The 20,593-nt window shown below is 41.4% G+C and overlaps 2 protein-coding genes across 7 annotated transcripts in view; one reads left to right on the forward strand and one right to left on the reverse strand.

Annotated features, from left to right (window-relative positions):
• The window catches only part of LARS1 (leucyl-tRNA synthetase 1), a 46,547-nt gene extending 38,058 nt beyond the window's left edge, over positions 1–8,489 (reverse strand). Inside the window, exons 1-2 of one of the 2 annotated variants that reach the window (XM_083600203.1) lie at positions 8,230–8,489; positions 1,838–1,956 (exon numbers count right to left, since the gene is read on the reverse strand). In XM_083600203.1, coding sequence (XP_083456329.1) covers positions 1,838–1,956; positions 8,230–8,232 — 122 coding nt within the window. In that variant the 5' untranslated portion in view covers positions 8,233–8,489. Of the gene's footprint in view, positions 1–1,837; positions 1,957–4,863; positions 5,005–8,229 lie in introns of those variants that run through there. The other variant, XM_083600202.1, reaches the window with a different exon arrangement.
• Positions 8,490–8,630: 141 nt separating this feature from the next.
• LOC310756368 (RNA-binding protein 27-like) overlaps positions 8,631–20,593 on the forward strand; it is a 33,684-nt gene continuing 21,721 nt past the window's right edge. Inside the window, exons 1-7 of one of the 5 annotated variants that reach the window (XM_083600205.1) lie at positions 8,631–8,917; positions 11,984–12,102; positions 13,306–13,430; positions 17,336–17,427; positions 18,098–18,309; positions 18,982–19,242; positions 19,465–19,695. In XM_083600205.1, the coding sequence (XP_083456331.1) occupies positions 8,859–8,917; positions 11,984–12,102; positions 13,306–13,430; positions 17,336–17,427; positions 18,098–18,309; positions 18,982–19,242; positions 19,465–19,695 (1,099 nt within the window). In that variant the 5' untranslated portion in view covers positions 8,631–8,858. The other 4 variants (XM_083600206.1, XM_083600204.1, XM_083600207.1 and 1 more) reach the window with 4 other exon arrangements.

Consider the following 20,593-nt stretch of genomic DNA (forward strand, 5'->3'; position numbering starts at 1 on the left):
ACACACTCACCAGGGAATAAATCCTATTGCACTCAGCAGAACTTCTGAGTAGAAATGCATAGGATTGCACTGTCATCAATTAAATATGAGTTTTATTGAAATGAGTGATTAAATGTCCATCCAAGCAAATAAAAACTCCAGAGGAAGATGACAAAGATGTGTAGAATAGCAGGAATCATATTTGAAAAAGTCTTCCCTCTTATGTGATAGAAATGTTCTTTGAAGGTAATATCTAGCTGCTCAACCTATCACAATGTTCTTTAAATATGTTCTTCTGGTGGTCACCTAAAATCTTTTAAGTTGCATAGAAAAAAACCCTAACTCCTTCTGGGTACATAATCAATTAACAAAATTTTAAAAATATTTATGTCCTGCTTTTCAAACCATTTTTTCCATGTGACATGTTTAAAAAATAAAATAGAGCACTAAAAATTTCATTGCAGCATTAAAAACCAGAAGAAAAGTAGCATAAATCACAACAAAACTTTAGCCTTCCAAAGTAAAAATGTTTTGAGCATTTTATCGTTATAATGCTCACACATGCACAGCAACAATCATAAAAGTCCTCTCCAAATAACAGTTGGGGTTGAGGTGAACCCCATTAAACCAATTTCTGTCTTCTGCTCCTGTTCTTCACTATCTCCGCCTAGAGGGTCATCCACAGTTTCCCCACTTGTGGGATAATTAGAATTCTTTTTGTGTGCAGTTAACTGGAACCTAATTTATTCATGATCACCTTTGGTTACTGTCCAAATTAAAAATGACATGGAATGTTATAAAGAGGGTTGTATTCAGTAGTGACTTTGCACCAGCAAAAAGCACAGAGGCCATGTAATTTTTGCAAACACCCCGCTTCCCACTGCTATTCTCTGTGCTATATCGTATACTGTTCTGAAGGGTATTCCAATCCACAGGAGCAGCGTCTCAGGGGTCCCAGTCATTGCAATGGACAGGGGGTGCCGAAGAAGATTGGATGCACCGCTTTATATGCACTTTCCACCACTGCATACAACTCAGAAAGTGATTTAAAAGGAAAAGCTACCAGCTGAGCATCAAGTTTTAGTTTCTTTCATAAACGCACAACAATCTCCTTACACCTTCTTCCATTCAGTTAAAATTTAGTCTTACGTCATTCATGCTACAATCCCATGCATATTTATTCAGTTCACTGAATGCAAACTAAATGAGATGGTTTCCTACCCCCACCCACAACTCCCCCACACAACAGAATGGTCCCAATCGGGATGGGGGTGGTTGTGATGATAGATAGATAGATAGATAGATAGATAGATAGATAGATAGATCATTCACAAAATTGCTATTTGCATGAATGGCATCTTCCCCAGTTTTTCCCTCACTGAGACTTCTGAATCGTATTGATGCTGGAGACACACAATTTCTACAAAATACAGGTTAAACACTTCCTAAAGTAAAATCAAAATTGTGGACAACATTTACTAATATTCTAGAACTATACCAAGTCTATAGTGTTACAATAAAATTCTTTTATAGACTGCATAGCTCTTTAAGAACACAATGCAACTGTTGATACAAATGTACAAATAGCTCAAGTTTCCATGCTAGAGAAAAAACTGACATACAAAAAACTGGTTGGAATCTCCTCAGTGGCTGTTCAGGTATTTTAATGGTGCTAATTGCCATAGCTATCCAAATGTGAACTCACAATGGCATGCAAAGTCAACCAAACAGGTACAACTGAGACTCAAGACACCGATCCCAATTCAGGCTCCTCAAAAGCCACAGTGAACCAAACCTTCAATATTCTGCACATTCCCCTCTCTAGTTTTTGTCATAATTCTGGAAAGAGTATCCCTACCTTTTGTGGTTTGCAGCATCTGCTGCATTAACCTCAAATGCTCCCTCATCATGCCACTTCTTTTGGATTTCCTTTTCAATTGCCTTCAAGAAGTCCACTTTAGCTGTCCCCTTCCGCTCCTTAAGGAAGAAGACAAATCTATTAGAGCAAGTGATTAGTTTAAAAGTCAATAAACGCCTACACAGAATCTCACTGGAATATTACAATCCCCTATGTACAGAACCTATCACACACCCTCCACAACATTCATCAGGTAAGATGTTTCCTACACATTGTTCAAGGTTACTGCATTAAAAAGAAGTTATGAGCATTTACAGGAAAATACTTTAAATTTCTATCCATGCTTCCATATGAGCTTAGCTCCTAGTGTGTGTTTTTTGGAATTATCAATTCTGCAAGATGTCAAGGTCAGTTTGCCAGAAAACTCATTTATTAGTTGCTGCCACGCATTAAAAACTTTCATCTTGACATCTTTAATAAGCAAAATGTCTGGCATTATTATGTACATCACCTTGAGACATATGCAAAAGGAAAATAATAAATAACCACATTTTAAAATTTATTATTATCAGCAGTGTGCAATATGAGGCTCTCTTCAGAGTTTATTATGTGATCTTCAGAGTTTGATGCATTTCTGCATGCTCTGGACAGAAAAGGCACTGGACCACATTGAGGTACTGAGCTATCCCATTTCAGAGAAGTAAGGTAGGCGTTGCCCTTATCAAAACATTGTGCCTAGTTTAGAACTTTAACCCTACCTATCCCCTTAAACAATGCACTCGTGTCTACAGGAGGGAATAAATGGGGACAGTTAAGGACTCAGTTACAAGGATGACTAAACAAGGTGTCTCTCAAAAGTGTGACAAAATTTTAGAGCTTTCTTAGTCTGGTTAATTAGCCCGTAATTACATCACTGTCTCAAATATGGTTTGGAGTTGCTTTTAAATAAAAAAAGTATAACTGAAAAGGTTTTCTCTTGGAAAAAGATACAATTTAAGAATTAAAGTAATGCCCAGGCACAGAAAGTGTGAAAGCAAGTGACTTTTACGATGCAGATACTTTTGCTTGAAGCTCTAGGAGAAAGAAATACACACACAGGTAGCATCTAATCACAAAATGCTCATCTGCATAAAACTACTTTGCAGCATATTAACTGACAGCACTGAAACTAAATTAATTTTAATCTGTCATACTCTAACTACATTTCATCAGCTGGATAGTCTTGGTGGCTTTAAATTGGAGACTGAGGTGCTATGCAAGCTCAAGCACAATCGGACAATTCTTCCTGACGAGTGGAGCATGAAAATTTTGAACCCAGCCTGTCATATTATTGGTTAGTGAGGCAAAGAGCAGTCGGACTAGTGTTACCACAAACACATCAGATTTATTACATTTGAAGCAATTAGCACATTATATAGATGAACCAGGGGTAGAAAGCATTCAGAAGTGGTCATCATCACTGCCATCACCACCACCCGCCTTGCATCCTCACTAATGCTTGATTTCTTACTGTGTTTTAATTTGTTGGAAACCGCCCAGAGTGGCTGGGGTAACCCAGTCTGATGGGCGGCATATAAAAAATAAATTATTATCCTGAAAATATAATATGATCTCTATATTGACCATAATATGTGGGCAGATTCAGGCTGGAGAAGGCAGTTTTGCAGATCCTAAAGCATATGGGACTTTAAAAGCAATAACTTGCACTTTAAGTTGGGGCCACAAACATACTAGAAGCCAATGTAGATGCAGCTAATATAGCAATACAAAAAGACCCAACTCACGTATTTCCATTATCATTGATTTAGTTTGAAAACAGGCATCTTACATTTAAAATGAAAGCTCCTTGACACGGACTCAAAACTTTTGATGCAACGTATTATACCTCAAAAATGAATTTATGATGTTCACTTTCAGCAGATCAGCCACATCAATAATGTAGAGGGGTTGTCCCACCCGAAAAGGCTCAAGACCACTGGCCTTTCTCAGGAAAGAAACTCTAATGTTGCTAATAAGGGGCCAGTAAAGTAAGGCAAGACACCATAAGGTATCTATAAAATACTGTACATAAGACTTAATACAAATTGTCCATCAACACAACCTTTAGACAAAGCTGTGGCGACAAATTTTGCCTGAAGACCCTAACAGGCATGCCATCTTTTGTTAAATGGATTACACACTTTCCCCATAAAGAGCAGAGCTCAGAGATGATGAAGGAAATGAACCAGGATGGGATTTTATATCTTTAACAGTTGCATAAAATATATAACTTCAATAAATACAGCTTTTATCATCTCTAAATGGCAAGCTGTATTTGCCATGGTTCTCTCATCTTGTTGTTGTTGTTTAGTCATTTAGTCGTGTCCAACTCTTCGTGACCCCATGGACCAGGCGTGAGGTTCAGCCACGAAACTATGCTGACCAGATACACAGGATACCATTCAGGAAGGAAAAGAAGTTTCCAGCATAAAATCTCAACCCTTCTCCACAGCACTACTGCTGAGGATTTTTAACAACGACTTTAGGATTCTTTTAAAATCGTGAGACCTTCTATAGTGCAGTATGTCCAACTATTCTAAACAATAAATAATGGGTGTCTTACCTCAGGGTAAGAGGTAAAAGACACTTGAAGGGAAACTTTGCAGATTAATATCTACTGCTTCTTGAATTTGAGTCAATCTAATGGAGCCCACTGCATAACGGGAATACTAGACCCAATCACAACCCCGACAAACAAGCTATTTTCTATTATGTATCTTAAAATAAGCATATGAGACTTGCTTGCTTGGCGTGAAACACGTTTAGCGATTTGACATGGAAATGCTAGACAAGCCCCCTTTTAACTGACGGAGCTGTCACAGCAATAGGAAGCCCATAGGAAGGGAGGGGGGTCGGTGGCTGGTCGGCCTTCCTCCATTCCCTTCTGCTTGCAAGAGAGGGGTCCATTTTCTGGTCCAAGCCGGAACGCCCCCCCCCAAACTACCACCCCTCATCCGCGACCACCCAAAATCAACTGCCGTATTCACCGTCATCGCTCCCGAGCTTCTTCAGCCAACAGCTGCTCTCACGGCTCGAGCCTCCTCCACTCCACGCTGCCGGTTCCCCCACAATGCAGCGGGAGCGCAGATGTCATCAGCTTCCTTCGCAAAGGCTGCCGGGAGCTGGAGTCCACACGCCGCGAAAGCAAACGTTGACAAGGCTGTAGAACTGCGACTCCCGAAAGGCATCGCACTCGCCGGGTGGTTCTTCACGAGCCGAGCTTTCCTAGAACGGAATACTACGATTCCCCTAATGCACAGGGGCTCAGAGCCGCACCAATGTCTAAAAACAGGGGTGTCTGAACCTTAAATTTTCTTGGTCCGATTCCGCAGGGGGAGGGCGCTAAAGCGGCCCTTTTTGTTGTTGTTTCCTCCACCCTCCCGCTTTGTCCACGTGACTACGAAGAATTGACAGCTTGGGAATATCCTCCTCCACGCTTAAAAAAGAGCCCGTTTTGGCTATGCGATAGTATTGCAGGAGTCCTGCCTTAAGAGCTTTAACAGGAACAGAGACTATGCATGTATTTTGACAGATTAGTTTTCTGCATAGTTCTCTCATAAGCATTCAAAGTCCCTGAAAGTTGTAGAAAACCTTAAAAAACGGGAAACAGCTTCTGCACCTTCAAAGTCACATGCAGTCAGGGTGCAGAGGATGGTGGACACCTAAAGCAATCTTATTTGTGTGTATGTTTTCAGATACGAATCCCACCAAATTCACTATGCCAACCACTTCCAACTAACTGGGGTTAGTTTACCCATTCATCCGGGATTGTCCCACTGTGTTCTGTGTGGAAATGTATAATAAATAAAATGTGCTGTAAAATAAATGTGCTGAACACCATGAGAAGCCTTTGTCAAAGCCTGTGTTTCAAAAATAGAAAGGTATGAAGGAATGATCAGAAGCTTTAACATGATGAAACTATATTAGCCCCAAGGCACCGGTTCAGTTTGCAGATTATACATGGTATTCATTTATACAGATCCATAGACAAAACCTAAGGTCCACTTAAAAACATGATAGAATACAGTAATGTTAAAATTAAAATTAAACAAATTTATTGTGCATTCTATACGTTTGTTCTTCAGCAGCGTGTGAAACTAATATACAGCACTTACAGAACATAAGCTTTAGTACCTCAAATAGCTATGGTGTTGTGCTGTTGTTCTTTAACCAGGTGAAGCTAATATACAGTACTGTTTTAACACACAACATCACTGAGTGATTTCAAAATGGCTGCCATTTCAAATCTTTGCCTGCTATCAGAAAGCAAAATAATATTTACTATGGTATGCTCATGTACATAATAAATTGGAATGACACACTACTAAAAGTTTAGTTAAACCAACTGGGTTCATGCCGCGAGTCTTGAACCTTCTATCCACAGGCTTGAGCCAGCTGAAAATTAGAGGCCCACTAGTCATAAAATGGTAGTGTAAGGGCAGTGTCAGCCACAAAATGGTGGCAGATGGAGGCTGAATGTGGCATAATTTTATTTATTTCATAAAACGTATATAACTTCTTGGTTGTTAAAGACAACCACTTCCAAGTAGTTTACAGAAAACAAAACCCGTCAAAGGTGTTTACAGTTGGCAATTACTTTCGCTTTCTACTAATATCTAATCCATCTTCGGAAATTACTAAATTCTTTGCCACAGCATTTTCTTGTGCCAAGGAATTCCATAGCTCAGTTTCTCAAGATAAGTAAAGACATTTACTCTCAATGTATTTTAACTCAGCCTCCCCATTTTGGGTAGAATTTCCTGATCCAGAGGCTCTAAGTGGAGAATGTTTTTTCTTTTACATTTTCCCTTTCCCACTCTCAGAAAACTTTCAAAGTATTTTTATCAATCTGTGATTTCTTCTCCCATTTTCCTTTCAAACTCCACCTGTTCTTCATTTCCTTCCATTCCCAGGCTACCAGTTTATTTAATAACTTCTTACTCCTATATAACAGCTTATGACCTTCCTTTAAGTTCCCAATTTACTAATAATTATTATTCAGAGTTTATTTCTTATTAATATTAACAATTATGATAATAAGCCTTTTATCTCCCTTTCTAATTTCTTTCAACAGGTCTTGTGGCTCATTTCTTTCAGAGGAAGGAGAACTTCCTTCCCTTCATCTGTCTCCCAGCCACCTTTCCTCAGCATGCAAGGAGTTGCTCGTATGGACACTGGTCTAACCATAAGGCTATGGAATGGCTATGGAGCAGGGCAGACAAGCGAAGAGGCCCTGGACAGGCTCTGGCACTGAGGCCCACCTGATATGGTCTGAGGACCGTCATGTGCCCAGCTTCACAATGTCTAGAGCTTTCAGACAACCTTATAATAGATGCATGTACCTAAGTGTGTCATAAGTGTCATAAGTCCTAGAATTCAAAGAAACTTTGTATCAGTAAGAATGATTCAACTTTATTATGTTTGCTGCTTTCCTTTCACAGTACAGTAATCCCGCAACTTACATGCATTTAACTTGTACGTATTCAGCTTTATGCACACTGCAAAAGAAAAATTAAAGAGGGAGCAAGGTTCCAGGAATAGTACCGTAACTATGGCAATCCCACCCACAATTGAACCCAATGGGTTTTCACTATACACAATTTTAGTTTTAGGTGCAATCCCCAAAACATAACCATCACTTAGGTTGTGGACTTAATATATGTCAAGTGATTTCTCCCTCCCGTCCTCCAAAAAAAAAATCCAGTAATGCACTTTGCTATCATATCCTTTGTTTCAGACATCATCAATCTCAACTGGAACTGGTTGTTCCTTGTTTCGTAGAGTGCACTGCTGCACGATCCAATACTTAGAAGTCCTATTGTCTCCATTGGGACTTACTCCCAGGTAAGTGTGTACAGTATAAGCTTTCTTGAAACGGATACTAAACGTAATATTGCAGAACAAAGCAGGATCGCACCTTGCAAGCACATCTCTAGAAATAGAGACGCACAGATCAAACCAATTTCCTACTGGGAAAAGACGAGTTCTGCACGGCACAATCCAAAGCCTAAGTCCAGATCGCTGACAGTGTTGCAGTCACAGCGGGGCCAGGGGGCAACCCCTTATAGCTAACACCGGGAGATTTGCTTAAAATCTCTACATACCAAGGGGGCGGAGTTTAGATGCCATGAGGGCCCCACCCCCATTGGAGAACACGCAAGCTCAGAACTTTCTAGTACGCGTGTTTAGGATTGCAGTTTACAAAGCAATGTCTCTAGGAAAGATTCCTACGTACGTTGACTCCTAATACGTATTCCACAGAGCTCGGAACCAATAATTCGCAAGCGACCTTCACTTGCTAGAAATAAAATGGAAACTATCCTTCCATGCTTTGGAAAACGCAGAGGACATACCATACTTTATTTGGTTGCAGTCCCATCCACTGGTTGTGTGCGTGTGTATGCCTGTGTCTGTTGGGGGCGGGATTGGACTCTGCACGCGCTCAGAGACAACCCCTTCCTTCGCAGTCACTGCGCACGTTCCCGAGCGCCGTCTACACGGCGTGCCGAGGCCTGGCTCGACGCCACCGGGCCCTCGGGAGCGGTGCCGACCCTTGTTATTTCCCCCCTCCTCTTCCCCGCTCACGTTGCTCGCGCGCCCGCAAAGGGTTTCACGCGTGCTGCCTCGACCTAGCCTGCTGCGGCCTTTCACCACTCACCCCCCTCCCACACCCGCTCGCCCACTACCTCCCGCGGCCGCGGATTGGCTCGCTCGGCTCGGGGCCTCGCCACGCGATTGGCTCCGCCGGGAGACCGGGTCCCCGCCCTCCCCCCTCTCCGGCACCCAGCAGGTTCGGCTGCGCTCTCGGCTCAGCTAGTTCCTGGTCTGACTCTTAGGCCCTGCCTGGGCGACAGGACAGCGGGGGAGCTGCCGCGGGCGAGTAACTGCTCGCGGGGGAGCGGCGGGTGGGGGAAGGGAGCCGGAGAGATGCTGCCCGGAGTGTAGCCGCCGCAGCAGCAGCAGCGCCGCCGCCGCCACCATCATGATCATAGAGAACGTGGACGCGCTCAAATCCTGGCTGGCCAAGTTGCTGGAGCCAATGTGAGTGCGGCGGGGGCTGGTTGTGGGGAGTGGAGGAGGAGGGCGAGGGGCAGCGGCGGCGGGGCAGCGGTGGAGGCCTTCCCATGTGGGAGAAGGGAGCCGAGGGGTGAGAGGCAACCGAGGAAAGGGGGGGCCGAGCTGGGGAAGAGGAGTTACGTGTATGTGGGGGCTCCTTGCTAAAGAGTCAGTGGGGTGAATGAATAGGTATGGGGGGTCGGTACTGGTAAAATGCCTCAAGTCCTGGGGTACATGTGCGGGGATGGGCTTCGTACCAGGAGGCGGCAAGAGGGGATTCGTGAAGAGCTGCTGTGGGTCGGCAGGGGGTGCGGGGCAACTGGCGTCAACTAGGGGTGTGCCTCAGGAACGAGGTTAAGGTTATAAGTGGTTATGGGGCGGGGAGGCCGCTGAGGGGCCGCGTGAGGAAGTTGGTTGTTTGGGTGGGACACACACACACACACACGGAAAGAGTAGGTGCTGAGGTTAATGGGCTATGCAGGGTGCTGCTTTCTGTCTTCTGCACTTGCTCGTAGTTCTTCCAAACTGTAATCTGGTGACTAATTGTTTTATAATGCATAGCTACCACAGTATATATCACTTTAACAAAACCAGGGGAACTACTCTTCAGAGCAGCTCCTTGAAAATTAAAACATGCAGCATTAGGCCAAGTGTGCCTTACTGCAGGAGTGCGACAGTGGAGACAAAATGTTGCCCCGTCCTGTGTTCATCCCTTTGTCATAACATCTGAAATGTTGGGGGTTGATAAGTTGTTTGTTAGGGCAGTTAAAAAGAGCACTTCAGACAGAAGAGGGCAATCTTGATTGTGTTTTTATTTTTAGTTGCAAGCTTTTGGTTATAAGTTGCTTTGGGTTTCCTTGGGCTGCTTACCCAGGGTCTGTGTTTACTTTTTGGAAATGAGGCACAGTGGAGACTGTGGTGTCTTTATAATATATGTGAGCCTCCATTTGGAGGGGTTCACAGCAACCCTCCACAAAAGCCTTGCTATCTCCCATATCTGCAGTTGTCAAAGTGGCCCATGGGAGTAGGGGAGTTTTGGACCACTGTTAAGATACAGTTCCCCATCCTGGATATATACTGAGAGTTTGACATTGTTGCTTAATAAGCTGGTGTTTTGTCAAGCTGACACTTAAATTCTGAGTGTATATCACTGCATCAGTGATAAACAGGCAGAGACACTAGACGGAAATCTTATGTTATATATATTTTTGCAGTTGGTCTGTTAATTGTCTTTTTGGCCCAGGAGCTAACATGTCAACTTCCCTGCACTTAACTTTGGGAGCAAGTACTCTACACTAAACTATTAGCTTGAATTGATATGTGACTTCAGTTTAAAGTTCTGAACAGAGAGTTAAGACTACAGACACTCTTGAATATGCCAAGAGTGAGTTAAAACTAAACTTGAACTACCTTGTTGTAAATAGACAGAGTACATTTCTCTCTCATTTGTATAATCTTAATGTGTACTTCTCTGCTGCATAGAGTTGTGAAGCATTAATTTTCAAATGCCTGCCCAGTTCCTTGAAGACATTTCAAGTGCTAATTATACTGCCTTTGTGTTTTTGTTGGCTTTAATATGCATTTCCTATTTCAACTACTACAAAATTCTGATTTATTATTAAACAATAAAGAAGTAGCAATTTCACATTTGCATTTCTGGGCAATTTTGGCATTTAATCCATAATTACACTTGCATAATTATGACCATGAAAAGTTCCTAAATTCTTTACTGTGGGTGGGATTCACCTAGCAAACTCTATGAGTGAAAGTCCTAGGCAAGGGCTTCTGTTTGTGCAATGGGGCTTCCCCACTCTCCTCCCCCTGCTTGCCCCCTGAAATTGGCTCAGGAGGGTTAGGAGTACCCCTAGTACAGGGGTGGGGGTAGAATAAACCGTTCCTTCTGGCTATTGGATAAGCTTGTGCAGATTGAATGTTTATCATAGCGCAACATAAAATTTCACCCAGTATACTTAGTTGTGCATAGTAGTTTCTGGGCAAACCATTTTGGTTAATCTGCTAAATTACATATTTGGTTAATATTGATAGTTGTTGGAGTTATGCTTGCAGTCACAGCTGTATGTAAATACAGTTGCTGAAACCTAGTTTTGAATATTATGTCCTTGTTAGATCAACATGCATTTTTTCAGCCCTGGTTTCAGAACTGGTCATAAAAACATGCTTCATTTAACATACGAAAAGTAGAAAAATGTCTCTAACTTACCGTATGTTTTAGATTTCTTGAATATCTACAGCTACCTTATACTGAGCCAGATCCTTTGGTCCATCTCACGTTATTGTTGAGTTGGCTGTCTTGAGTCTCATGCCGGGGTCCCATCTAGACTTTAACTGGAGTCTCCAGGCATTAAACTGATACTCTTTGCATGCCAATCATATGTCGTACCATTTTGCTATGGCCCAGTTGCCCAGGTAATTAAGCCATTTGTGGTTCAGCATCCAGGAGCAAAGAGGAAGTGTTTAATTCAGCTGAATTAAAAACCTCAGAAAGGACACTTTGAGGGTAGAATAGTGATTATTTGCTCAACTGTGGAAATCAGAATTGGGGAGAGCCCTGCTGCAGTCATGCCCTGCTTGCTTCTCATATGTTAGCCATGGTGAAAACAGGGAATTGGACTAGATAGACCTTTGGCATGATCAAGCAGGGCTCTTTTATGTTCGTAGTTCTTCCACAGAGCTGTCAAAATCATACCAAGTAGTAGGTTTGCCTGTTTGTTTGTATAGCATTTGTTCAACATAATTTCTATTTTTGTATCAATTCTATTTTTGTATCGAGCACTAGTTAAATTAAAACAATAGCAAGATGTTCTATCCACCCTTGAATTAGAAGACTTCATTCTAAGGCTCTGAGCCTAAGCATATGTACTTGGAAGCATGGCCCACTAAAATTTGTGGGACATGCTACTTAATAATGAGGGGAGGTATTCATTCTTAATGACATGTTTTCACTGAAGAGGAATCCATTGTAATTCTTCATTGTGTATTAGACTCATAATGCTCTAAGTTACATAACGATAGCAGTATTTTTTTCCTTAGATGTGATGCCGATCCATCAGCCTTGGCTAACTATGTTGTGGCATTGGTCAAAAAAGATAAACCAGAAAAAGAACTGAAGGCTTTCTGCGCTGATCAGCTAGATGTCTTTCTGCAAAAAGGTACTGCTGTGATTTTTATTTTATTTTATTTCTTGCTAATGGCAGGATTTTGTGAATATGGTGGTAGGAAACTTTAGGTAGGAGACCTGGAGATAGAATCATAGATTTGTAGAATCTGAAGGGACCCCCAAGGGTCACCTAGATGGAGCTTAATTATATGATAGCAGCTCCAACTGTATAAACTTCTCAGTAAAACAATTGTACTGTACTCATAAAGGAACTTTGCCTATTTACAATTAAGCAGTATATAAGAGTGTGAAACATTCCCCCCCCCCCCGGTCACAGATAGTTTTAACTTCTGTGCACAATTACTGGAGAAATACATCTTTACATTGGCCAAAGAGTATCCATATTAACTTATGAAGACAAAAAAATAGAAGTAACTAGAGCACAATTTTATTATGGCACAAACCAGTTCATCTCTAAGTTAGTGTAGCATGTGTTAGCGATGAAATACAAATATGAATCACAAAGTGTTTGAACATAAGCCGCAAAACATTGGCTGCATTTCAGTGTAATACTAAACCATAGTTTAGCACTGACTAAAATGTAATTAGATTAATTACAGTTTAGTGAGTTGTCTGAACCATAGACTGCTTGATCTTAACTATGGTGAAAGCTCACAAACTATAGTTGGCTCGCTTCCAAGAAGGTTGTAGAGGATGCTTATGATCCTGTTCTTGGGCCTGGCAGGTGCAAAGCCAAAATAAATTATATGCTCCTAACTATGGGGCTGATGAGGAGGCAGCATTCATCTTCACCGCTGCTTTGGAACTCCAGGATTGGAAGGAATCGTCAAGCTCCATTTGCTTACACCAACACTTACACCATCTTTTTCTGTACACAAAATGATTAACCAATAGGTTTTAATGCATTTTTGAGAACATATGGCATAGATCCAAAGGGATAGTTTAGGTAGAGGACAACACCATACAAGAGTGTACTTTTGTGGAACATTTCATTTCCTTCAAATGGTAGACCTCCGTGTCACTTGGCAAATGAATTTTTAAATACTCCTTACTTTTAAAGAGACTTGCAGTGTAGCATGGCAGACTTTTTGCTAATGAGAAAACTAGACCAGCGCTCTTTCAGGCACAAGGAACTCAACTGGCCTGGATCAAAAGAGCAGAAGTATGATTAATATAAAACTAGGGAGTAGGATCTCTTTTGGAATGATTCCTTTTTTCTGTATGTCTCTTCCAGAAACCTCAGGCTTTGTTGATAAACTCTTCGAGAGCCTGTATACGAAGGATTACCTAGCCCCTAATGAACCAGCAAAGCCAGAGTTGAAGCCTGTGTGTCAGGTCAAGGAAGAAATCAAAGAGGAGGTAATGTTAAATTTCTTTGTCTCTTGCTTGTGTCTCTTGGTGCAATCCTGTGCATGTTTGTTCAGAAATGTGTCCCACTGTGTACATAGGATTGAAGCCATGCAGTATAGTCTTATACATATCTACTCAATAGCAAGCACCCTTGAGTTCAATGTGACTTATTGACAGGCAATTATAGGATTGCAGCCTTAGTCTAGCTTTATTAAAAACATGAGAAGTTTTTTCCCCTTTAATATCCAAAGGCAGCAGATAAGCTGGTGTGTGTATGTACATGTGTAGACACACACATGCAGGTGACAGTTTCACTATCTTTAATAGTGCAGATCCATTGTTAATAGTTATGCATGCCATTTTGAAAAGCTTTGTATGGCAGTTAGCAAAGTGAAAATTTCTTTCATAGTTCAGCCCTTTTAGATGATGAATGGCTTGGTAAACTTGAGGTGTCAACACTGTGCTTTTACATTTATTTATAGCCTACTCTGTACCAAGGTTCATCAGGCAGCTTACTACATAAACGAAAGCAAAATAAAATTGATTGAGTAGTGAAATAAAAAGCATATGCTAAAAACAATGCAACCCAAAATACAAGGAGATGAGAATAAAATAATAAGGTTGAAACAGTTTAAAGCTATAAAAGACTTTAAAAGTCCTGGATTATTATTATTATTTAAATTGTTTTTATTAAAAGATTTTCTTGGATAACAAAAGAGGTATTCATGTGGTACCAAAAAATATGATACCGTGCTCTCTGCAGTCACCTGGTGGAAGCACCCAGTGATGGGTCTCAGACAAAGACTTCAGGGTGCATATAGGATGAAGCAATCCTCCGGGTACCCTGACCCGCAACCATAAAAGACTGAAGGTCAATATCAGCGTTTTGAATTGGGCCTGGAAACAGATTTGAAGCCAGTGAAGGTGATGAGCACTGGTGCAATGTTCTCATCTCTCTCACTTAATAACCTTGCAGCCATATTCTGACTGAGGTTTCTGGACAATTTTCAGAGACAGGCCCACACACAATATCTTGCATAATCCAGACAGGTGGTTACCATGGTGTGGATAACAAGTTAAACTATCTGCCCAGTTACAGTTGTCCTAGATGGGGCTTGTCAACCTGGGAGGGTAGCCCATCTAGGAGAAGGAAAACACTGATCCTAAACCATCTCTACCTTGCAGCTATACTCATTTGTATGAAAGGCTTCGGGAGTAAACCGTGAGGAACAATCTATGCACACTGATTTGCAGGACATAATTAGGAGTATAAAAGTCTTAAGGAGCAAACTCTACACAAATCCAGAATGGGGTGCCTAAGGCAGTTGGATGGTGTCATGTATGCCTCTTCCTAGTAACTCCTGCAGCCAAACAGGTGCCAAATGTATTGCTCTGCTTTCTTTTGGACAACCTCAGCGAGGCCGAAAGGGAAGTCTTGTCGTCTGGCAGCCCAGGACCTCCATACACCCTACCCAGGCTTGTGCCCCAGGGAGGTCACTTCAGTGCTGCAAATGCAGCAAAGTTGCAATTGTAACTGTTGTACCAATCTAAACTGGTAGAAGGTTCTCCATGCTACATTTGTCCTTCTGATGATGAAGCTGAATCAGTGAGCACACTCAGTGTCTAACTCCTATTAAGGGAGTGCAACCAGGTTTTAAAGTTGATTCTGAAGCCAGATAACCAGACCTCTGCAATCTTCTGCTTTTTGAGAAAGTTTACTTGAAAAGAGAGGTGCTCTACAAGAGTCCACAACTTCAAGTACCCCCGCATTCTGTTACCTATCCTGAATCCTGTCAAGTCTGACTTCATACATTGCTTGCTAAAATCCTACAACCTTGGCTGTTCTAAGATTGTACAGTTCATAGTACTAGGGGTGTCTTGTTTAAGAGTAAGTAGTGGAGGAATAAACCAGTTAAAGTGTAATGTGTTCATAGCTCAGACGGGCTGATCTGATGTAAGTGGTGGACATATTACAGCAAAGTATTTGGCTATACTTAGATAAGGTCAAATGAGACATGATATCCTCACACCACACAGTCCCGCTCCTCCCCCATCTCATATGCCTGTATTTCATGTAATGTTAAAGGTGATTTTTATTTCTAATTCTAAATTCTCTTAGATATCAAAAGATTAACTAGAGAATGCTTAAATCATGTTTAGACTCCCCCCCCCCTTTCTATAGACAGTTCAGTATATTCTGCCACACTTTTGTTGCCTTTCTTCCACAAACTTTTTTAGAAAGTATGAATTGCATTATATAATGAAAGCTAATGGCTTTGAGATTACAGAGTTAGACTGTTGCACACTTTATGCAGAGCTCCTCTCAGTGACGGTTTAGAGATTTCAGCTCTTCTGCTTATGAAAACTAATAACCCTGAAATAGCTCCAATAACTCTTGGATGAGACTGATTTTTCATTTCACTTGGCATTCAGGCCTGCCTTTGTTGCTGAGACTGCCTTGGTTGGCCTGTGTCAGGAAAGGGACAGGGAGGATGCGTCCATATTGATTTTTCTTGACCTCTCTGCACTTTTTGATACCATTGACCATAATATTCTTACAGAGAGGCTGTCAGAGTTGAGAATAGGCTTTGTTCCTACTTGGTTTGTTCTCTCCAGAAGGTAGTGCTTAGAGGGTATTGTTTAGCTGCATGAAGCTTCCAAAGCACAGAGTTCGATTTTATCTCCCATTCTTTTTAACAACTGCATGGAACTAGATGAGGGCCAACAAATTGAAGCTCAATTCAAATAAGACTTAAGACATTGGTAATGTGCAGGTCCTCTGTCTGCATGAGTAGAATGCATCTTCTTTTTGTTGGTGTTGCACTCCCTTTGAAGGAGCAGGTGCGCAGCTTGATGGTACTCTTGGATCCAACTTGGTCAATGTAAGCATAAGCTGCCTCAGTGGCATGGAATGCCTTCCGCCAGCTAGCTCAGCTGTGTTCCTATCCAGCTAGACATGAGCGTGGTTTCAGTTGTCTGTACTCTGGTAACCTACAGTTAATTACAGTTAGTTCAGAACATGGCAGCTAGATTGTTAACCAGAACAAGGAAGCGTGAACATAGAACACACACCAATTCTGGCCCGACTGCTCTGGTTGCCAGTTTGTTTCAGGCCCCAATTTGAAATTCTAGTTTTGACATTTTAAAGCCTTGAAGTGTCTTCATGGTCTTCTCCCCATAGACCCGATGAAAGTAATAAAACAGCATATTTGTTGTGACCCCCTGCCCCGCCTTGCTTGTGAAAGTTTTCTGAGTCCAAGTAGGAATCCAGCCTTGTTGAACACAAGGGATATTGCAACAAATTATGAGTGCTTCCACAGTTATACTGTAAAGGCAATCTTTTTAAACCTAAAATATAGCAGTTTTAAAATTAAAATGAAATTCCTTAAAGGTAACAATTATAAAAAATATTATGATGGACATTTGTTTGTTTGTTTGTTTGTTTGTTTGTTGAATGTTTATACCACCCTTCATCCTAGATTTACAGGGCAGTTTATAGTAACATAAAAATGAATACCATAGTAACAAACCAAAGCAGGCCACCTACCCCATTTAAAAGACCATGTATTGTTTAATTAGTCAAACGCCTGAGAGAAGAGGAGTGTTTTTGCCTAGCACCTACAGATAGGTGCCAGGCAAGCCTCCCTGGGGGGAGGTGGGAGCCACCACAGAACAGAAGAGCCTCAGATGATGATTGCAGGGTCCAGGTTGGTTCATATGGGAAGAGATGGTTGTTTTGTAGTTGTCCTCTTCAATACATTTCACACTAGAAGCAAATTTAAAATGTGTATACAGTGACTTGTCTCGAGCCTTGCTCTCTTATTGCTTAAATGGGTTTTTATATTCTTTGGGGTCTTCCCCGCGCCCCTGGGAGCGAGCTTCATGTGAGGTGATGATTTGCTGTTTGTCTTTAGCCATTTCAGGAGACTTTTGAAGATGAGCGAGAGGGCAAAAAGAAGAAATATACTAGCCCACAGAAAAATCGTTCAGATTCTAATGAGCAAAGGTTAGTACCTGAAGTATTCTTCTTTAACACTTGTTAGCATTTGTTAGCCTCCAAATCAATTAAACTTCTCTGTTTCAGACATCATAATAAGTTTTGTGATAAATTTAGTAATGTATGTCTCCCCTCCTTTTGTATTATGATCGGGAAGTTTTACAGATTCTCACATAATCCATTAAGATGTCACCTTGAGGGCCAGACAATCACATTTAGCCTAACTTACCTCACAGGGTTGTTGTGAGGATAAAATGGGTGGAGGAGAACTAGGTACCCCACCTTGAGCTTGCTGCAGGAAAGATGGGATATAAATGAAATAAGTAAATATACACACAATTTTAGAGAACTGTATTGAATCCTCTGTGCCCATGGATGCAAATAATTGTTTTATGCAGGAGGGGGGCAGTCCCCAACTATATTAATATGATTTTTTTTATTTTTATGCAGTACTAGCATCCTTTAGTAAGACAAACAATTTGGCGTTTATTTGCTTTAGGGCTATTACACCTAACATTTTTTGTAGTTTTTTCCAATGTTGATGTTACTTGGATATAATTACGTTGTTTAGTTCTTCATACAAACTTCCCTCTCTCAAAACTGTTGTTCTGTTTTGATGCCATAAGCATTTTCAGCTTTTCTAAATCCACCTGTTTGCATGTGTTGTTTTTCTTAATAGAACTAGAGAGAGAAAAAGAGATGATGGCAAATGGAGAGATTATGATAGATACTACGAACGGAACGATTTGTATAGAGACAAATACGATTGGCGAAGGGGAAGAAGTAAGAGTCGCAGTAAAAGTAGAGGACTTAGCCGAAGTCGTAGCCGCAGCAGAGGTAGAAGCAAAGACCAGGAGGCAAATAAAGAAAGGGATGCAAACAGAAATGTTGGTGAGTCGTTTAAGGATAATAGACAAGTAACGTCTAATCTTGAGTTTCATGGGAGTTAATGAAATGTCATACTTCTTAATGAACATTTTATCTTGAATTTCTGGCAAATTCAACAAACAGAATTGTCTTTGAAAAGAAGTGATTGCTGACTTGTTATAAAGCTGGCTAAAAGCTGTGATCTGAGAGCAACCTAATCTAGGGATATATTTTTTTAATTTGTTCTCAGGTGTATTCTGGTAGAGCAGTACCTTCTGTTATACTTTCCCTGTTGGTAAAAGCTGCTGCTTTATATTGCTAGGTTTCTTTTGGCAAGGAAGAAGTGTTAGATTTTCTTAACTTTTAATGGATCCCTGCCCCTAAATAACTGAGGTCTTGTGTTGCTATAGCCTTTCAAGACAAAAGAAAGTAATTGAAATTCCTTGAAAAATACAGTTTACTTTTTATTTCTAAAGGAAATCAGTTTAGTTAGTGCATATGTTGCAGGACAAATATTCACATTGTCTTGCAAGAACGAGCCTAAATACACTGTTAAGACATTAACCAGGTTGTGCTTATACTTTTTTTTCTCGCATTTGTTATGGTGTTAAATTTTCTGTATGCTGTCAGAAAATCTCTAAGCATGAAGGACGAACATAGAAACTTACCTAATCTATTACGATTTTTTTTTCCCAGATCACAGAGATCGAGCCAAATTCAAATGTGAAAGGAGTGATATGGAGAGCTCATATAACCCAGTGGCTTTGTCTTCCGTTAACTCTACTGAACAGTATTCCTCTGGAGCACAGTGTATTCCCAGTGCTGTTACTGTGATTGCACCTGCTCACCATCCTGAAAACACAACAGAAAGCTGGTCGAATTACTACAACAATCATTCTGCTCCTAATTCGTTTGGCAGAAACGCTCCACCAAAAAGACGCTGTCGAGATTACGACGGTAAGTGTTACTCCTGGTTGTTCTACTTAGATTTTGCAATTAAGAATGTTGTTTTGAGCTATTTTGTTGTTGTTGCCAGCCACACAGTATAAGTGAGACTTTGGCTTAAAATCTATATGTAATCTATTTTCATTCATTCATATGTAATCTATATAATCAATCAGATAAAGGTAAGCTACCATTAATGATGGTTTATATTGTGATTTTTTTTTTATTTTACAGAGAGAGGATTTTGTGTACTTGGTGACCTCTGTCAATATGATCACGGAAATGACCCATTGGTAGTGGATGAAGTATCCTTGCCAAGCATGATTCCATTTCCTCCACCACCCCCAGGACTTCCTCCTCCTGGAATGCTTATGCCTCCTGCGCAAGGCCCAACTCACAACATGAGAATGCCAGGGCCACATGTACATCCTCGGCCGCCGCCACCTGTTAGAATTCCTATACCAAGTAAGATTTCCTCCTTAAAATAGCACTTTAAAATACTACAGTCGGCACAGTAGCTGAGAACATTTCATAAATGGTGCTTTATTTCTCTAACATAGCATTACAGGAATCTGGGGTTTGAAGGACCCTCCAGAGCACATTTAAGGGTGGGTGAGGGAGCTGCAGGGGGAATAACTGAAAACTGCTTTCCTCCTGCCCAGACCCTCTAGTAGATCCAGTGCTTGGACTCCTAACTAGGTTTTTGCCAAAGGCTTTAATGTGAAGGTCAGTCTGATAAATATAAGTCAGGTTATGAAGCTTTCAGGTTAACGAATGCAGCAGTGGTCTAGGTATATGGCTAAATAGAAACTAAGATTTTGTCTCAACACTTGACACACCCTAAATGGGTTGAGCCATGGGGCTGGGCAAACAAGATGGCTCTCCTCTGAATAGGCTGGGCCTGCTGAGTGTTTGCACCCATGCAGCCATCTCCACATCCTTGTGATGGAGGCAGAGTCAACAGGGTTGGCTCACTGTCTCATTTCTCCCCAGGCAGCACCCCAGGAGGGTTCATCACTGACAGTGGGCAGGGCCAGGGTCACATCAGTCTGCTGTGGTGCTCGGGGTGTCCAAGGCACTCTGCTGTCTGTCCACACAGCCACTGTCCTGGAACTGGACGGACATCTAAGCTGCTAAACCTCTTCCAGTTCCTCTAATGCCTTGTCCTTGTCCCATGCCTCCTTCCCTTTTGACCAATTCCACCAGGATGTCTCCATGGGGCTTGCGTCACCCCCATTCTGCTCAGTGATACCATTGGATAAAGCATAGGTATATAACTGATCTTAAGGCTGCAGCATAATGGTGCAGGATTGCAGCTTAAATGTATAATGTATCTTGGACCTTAAGACATGCAAACAGTTGT

This window comes from Podarcis filfolensis (assembly GCF_964270895.1).
Source record: "Podarcis filfolensis genome assembly, chromosome: 2".
Lineage (NCBI taxonomy): Eukaryota > Metazoa > Chordata > Lepidosauria > Squamata > Lacertidae > Podarcis > Podarcis filfolensis.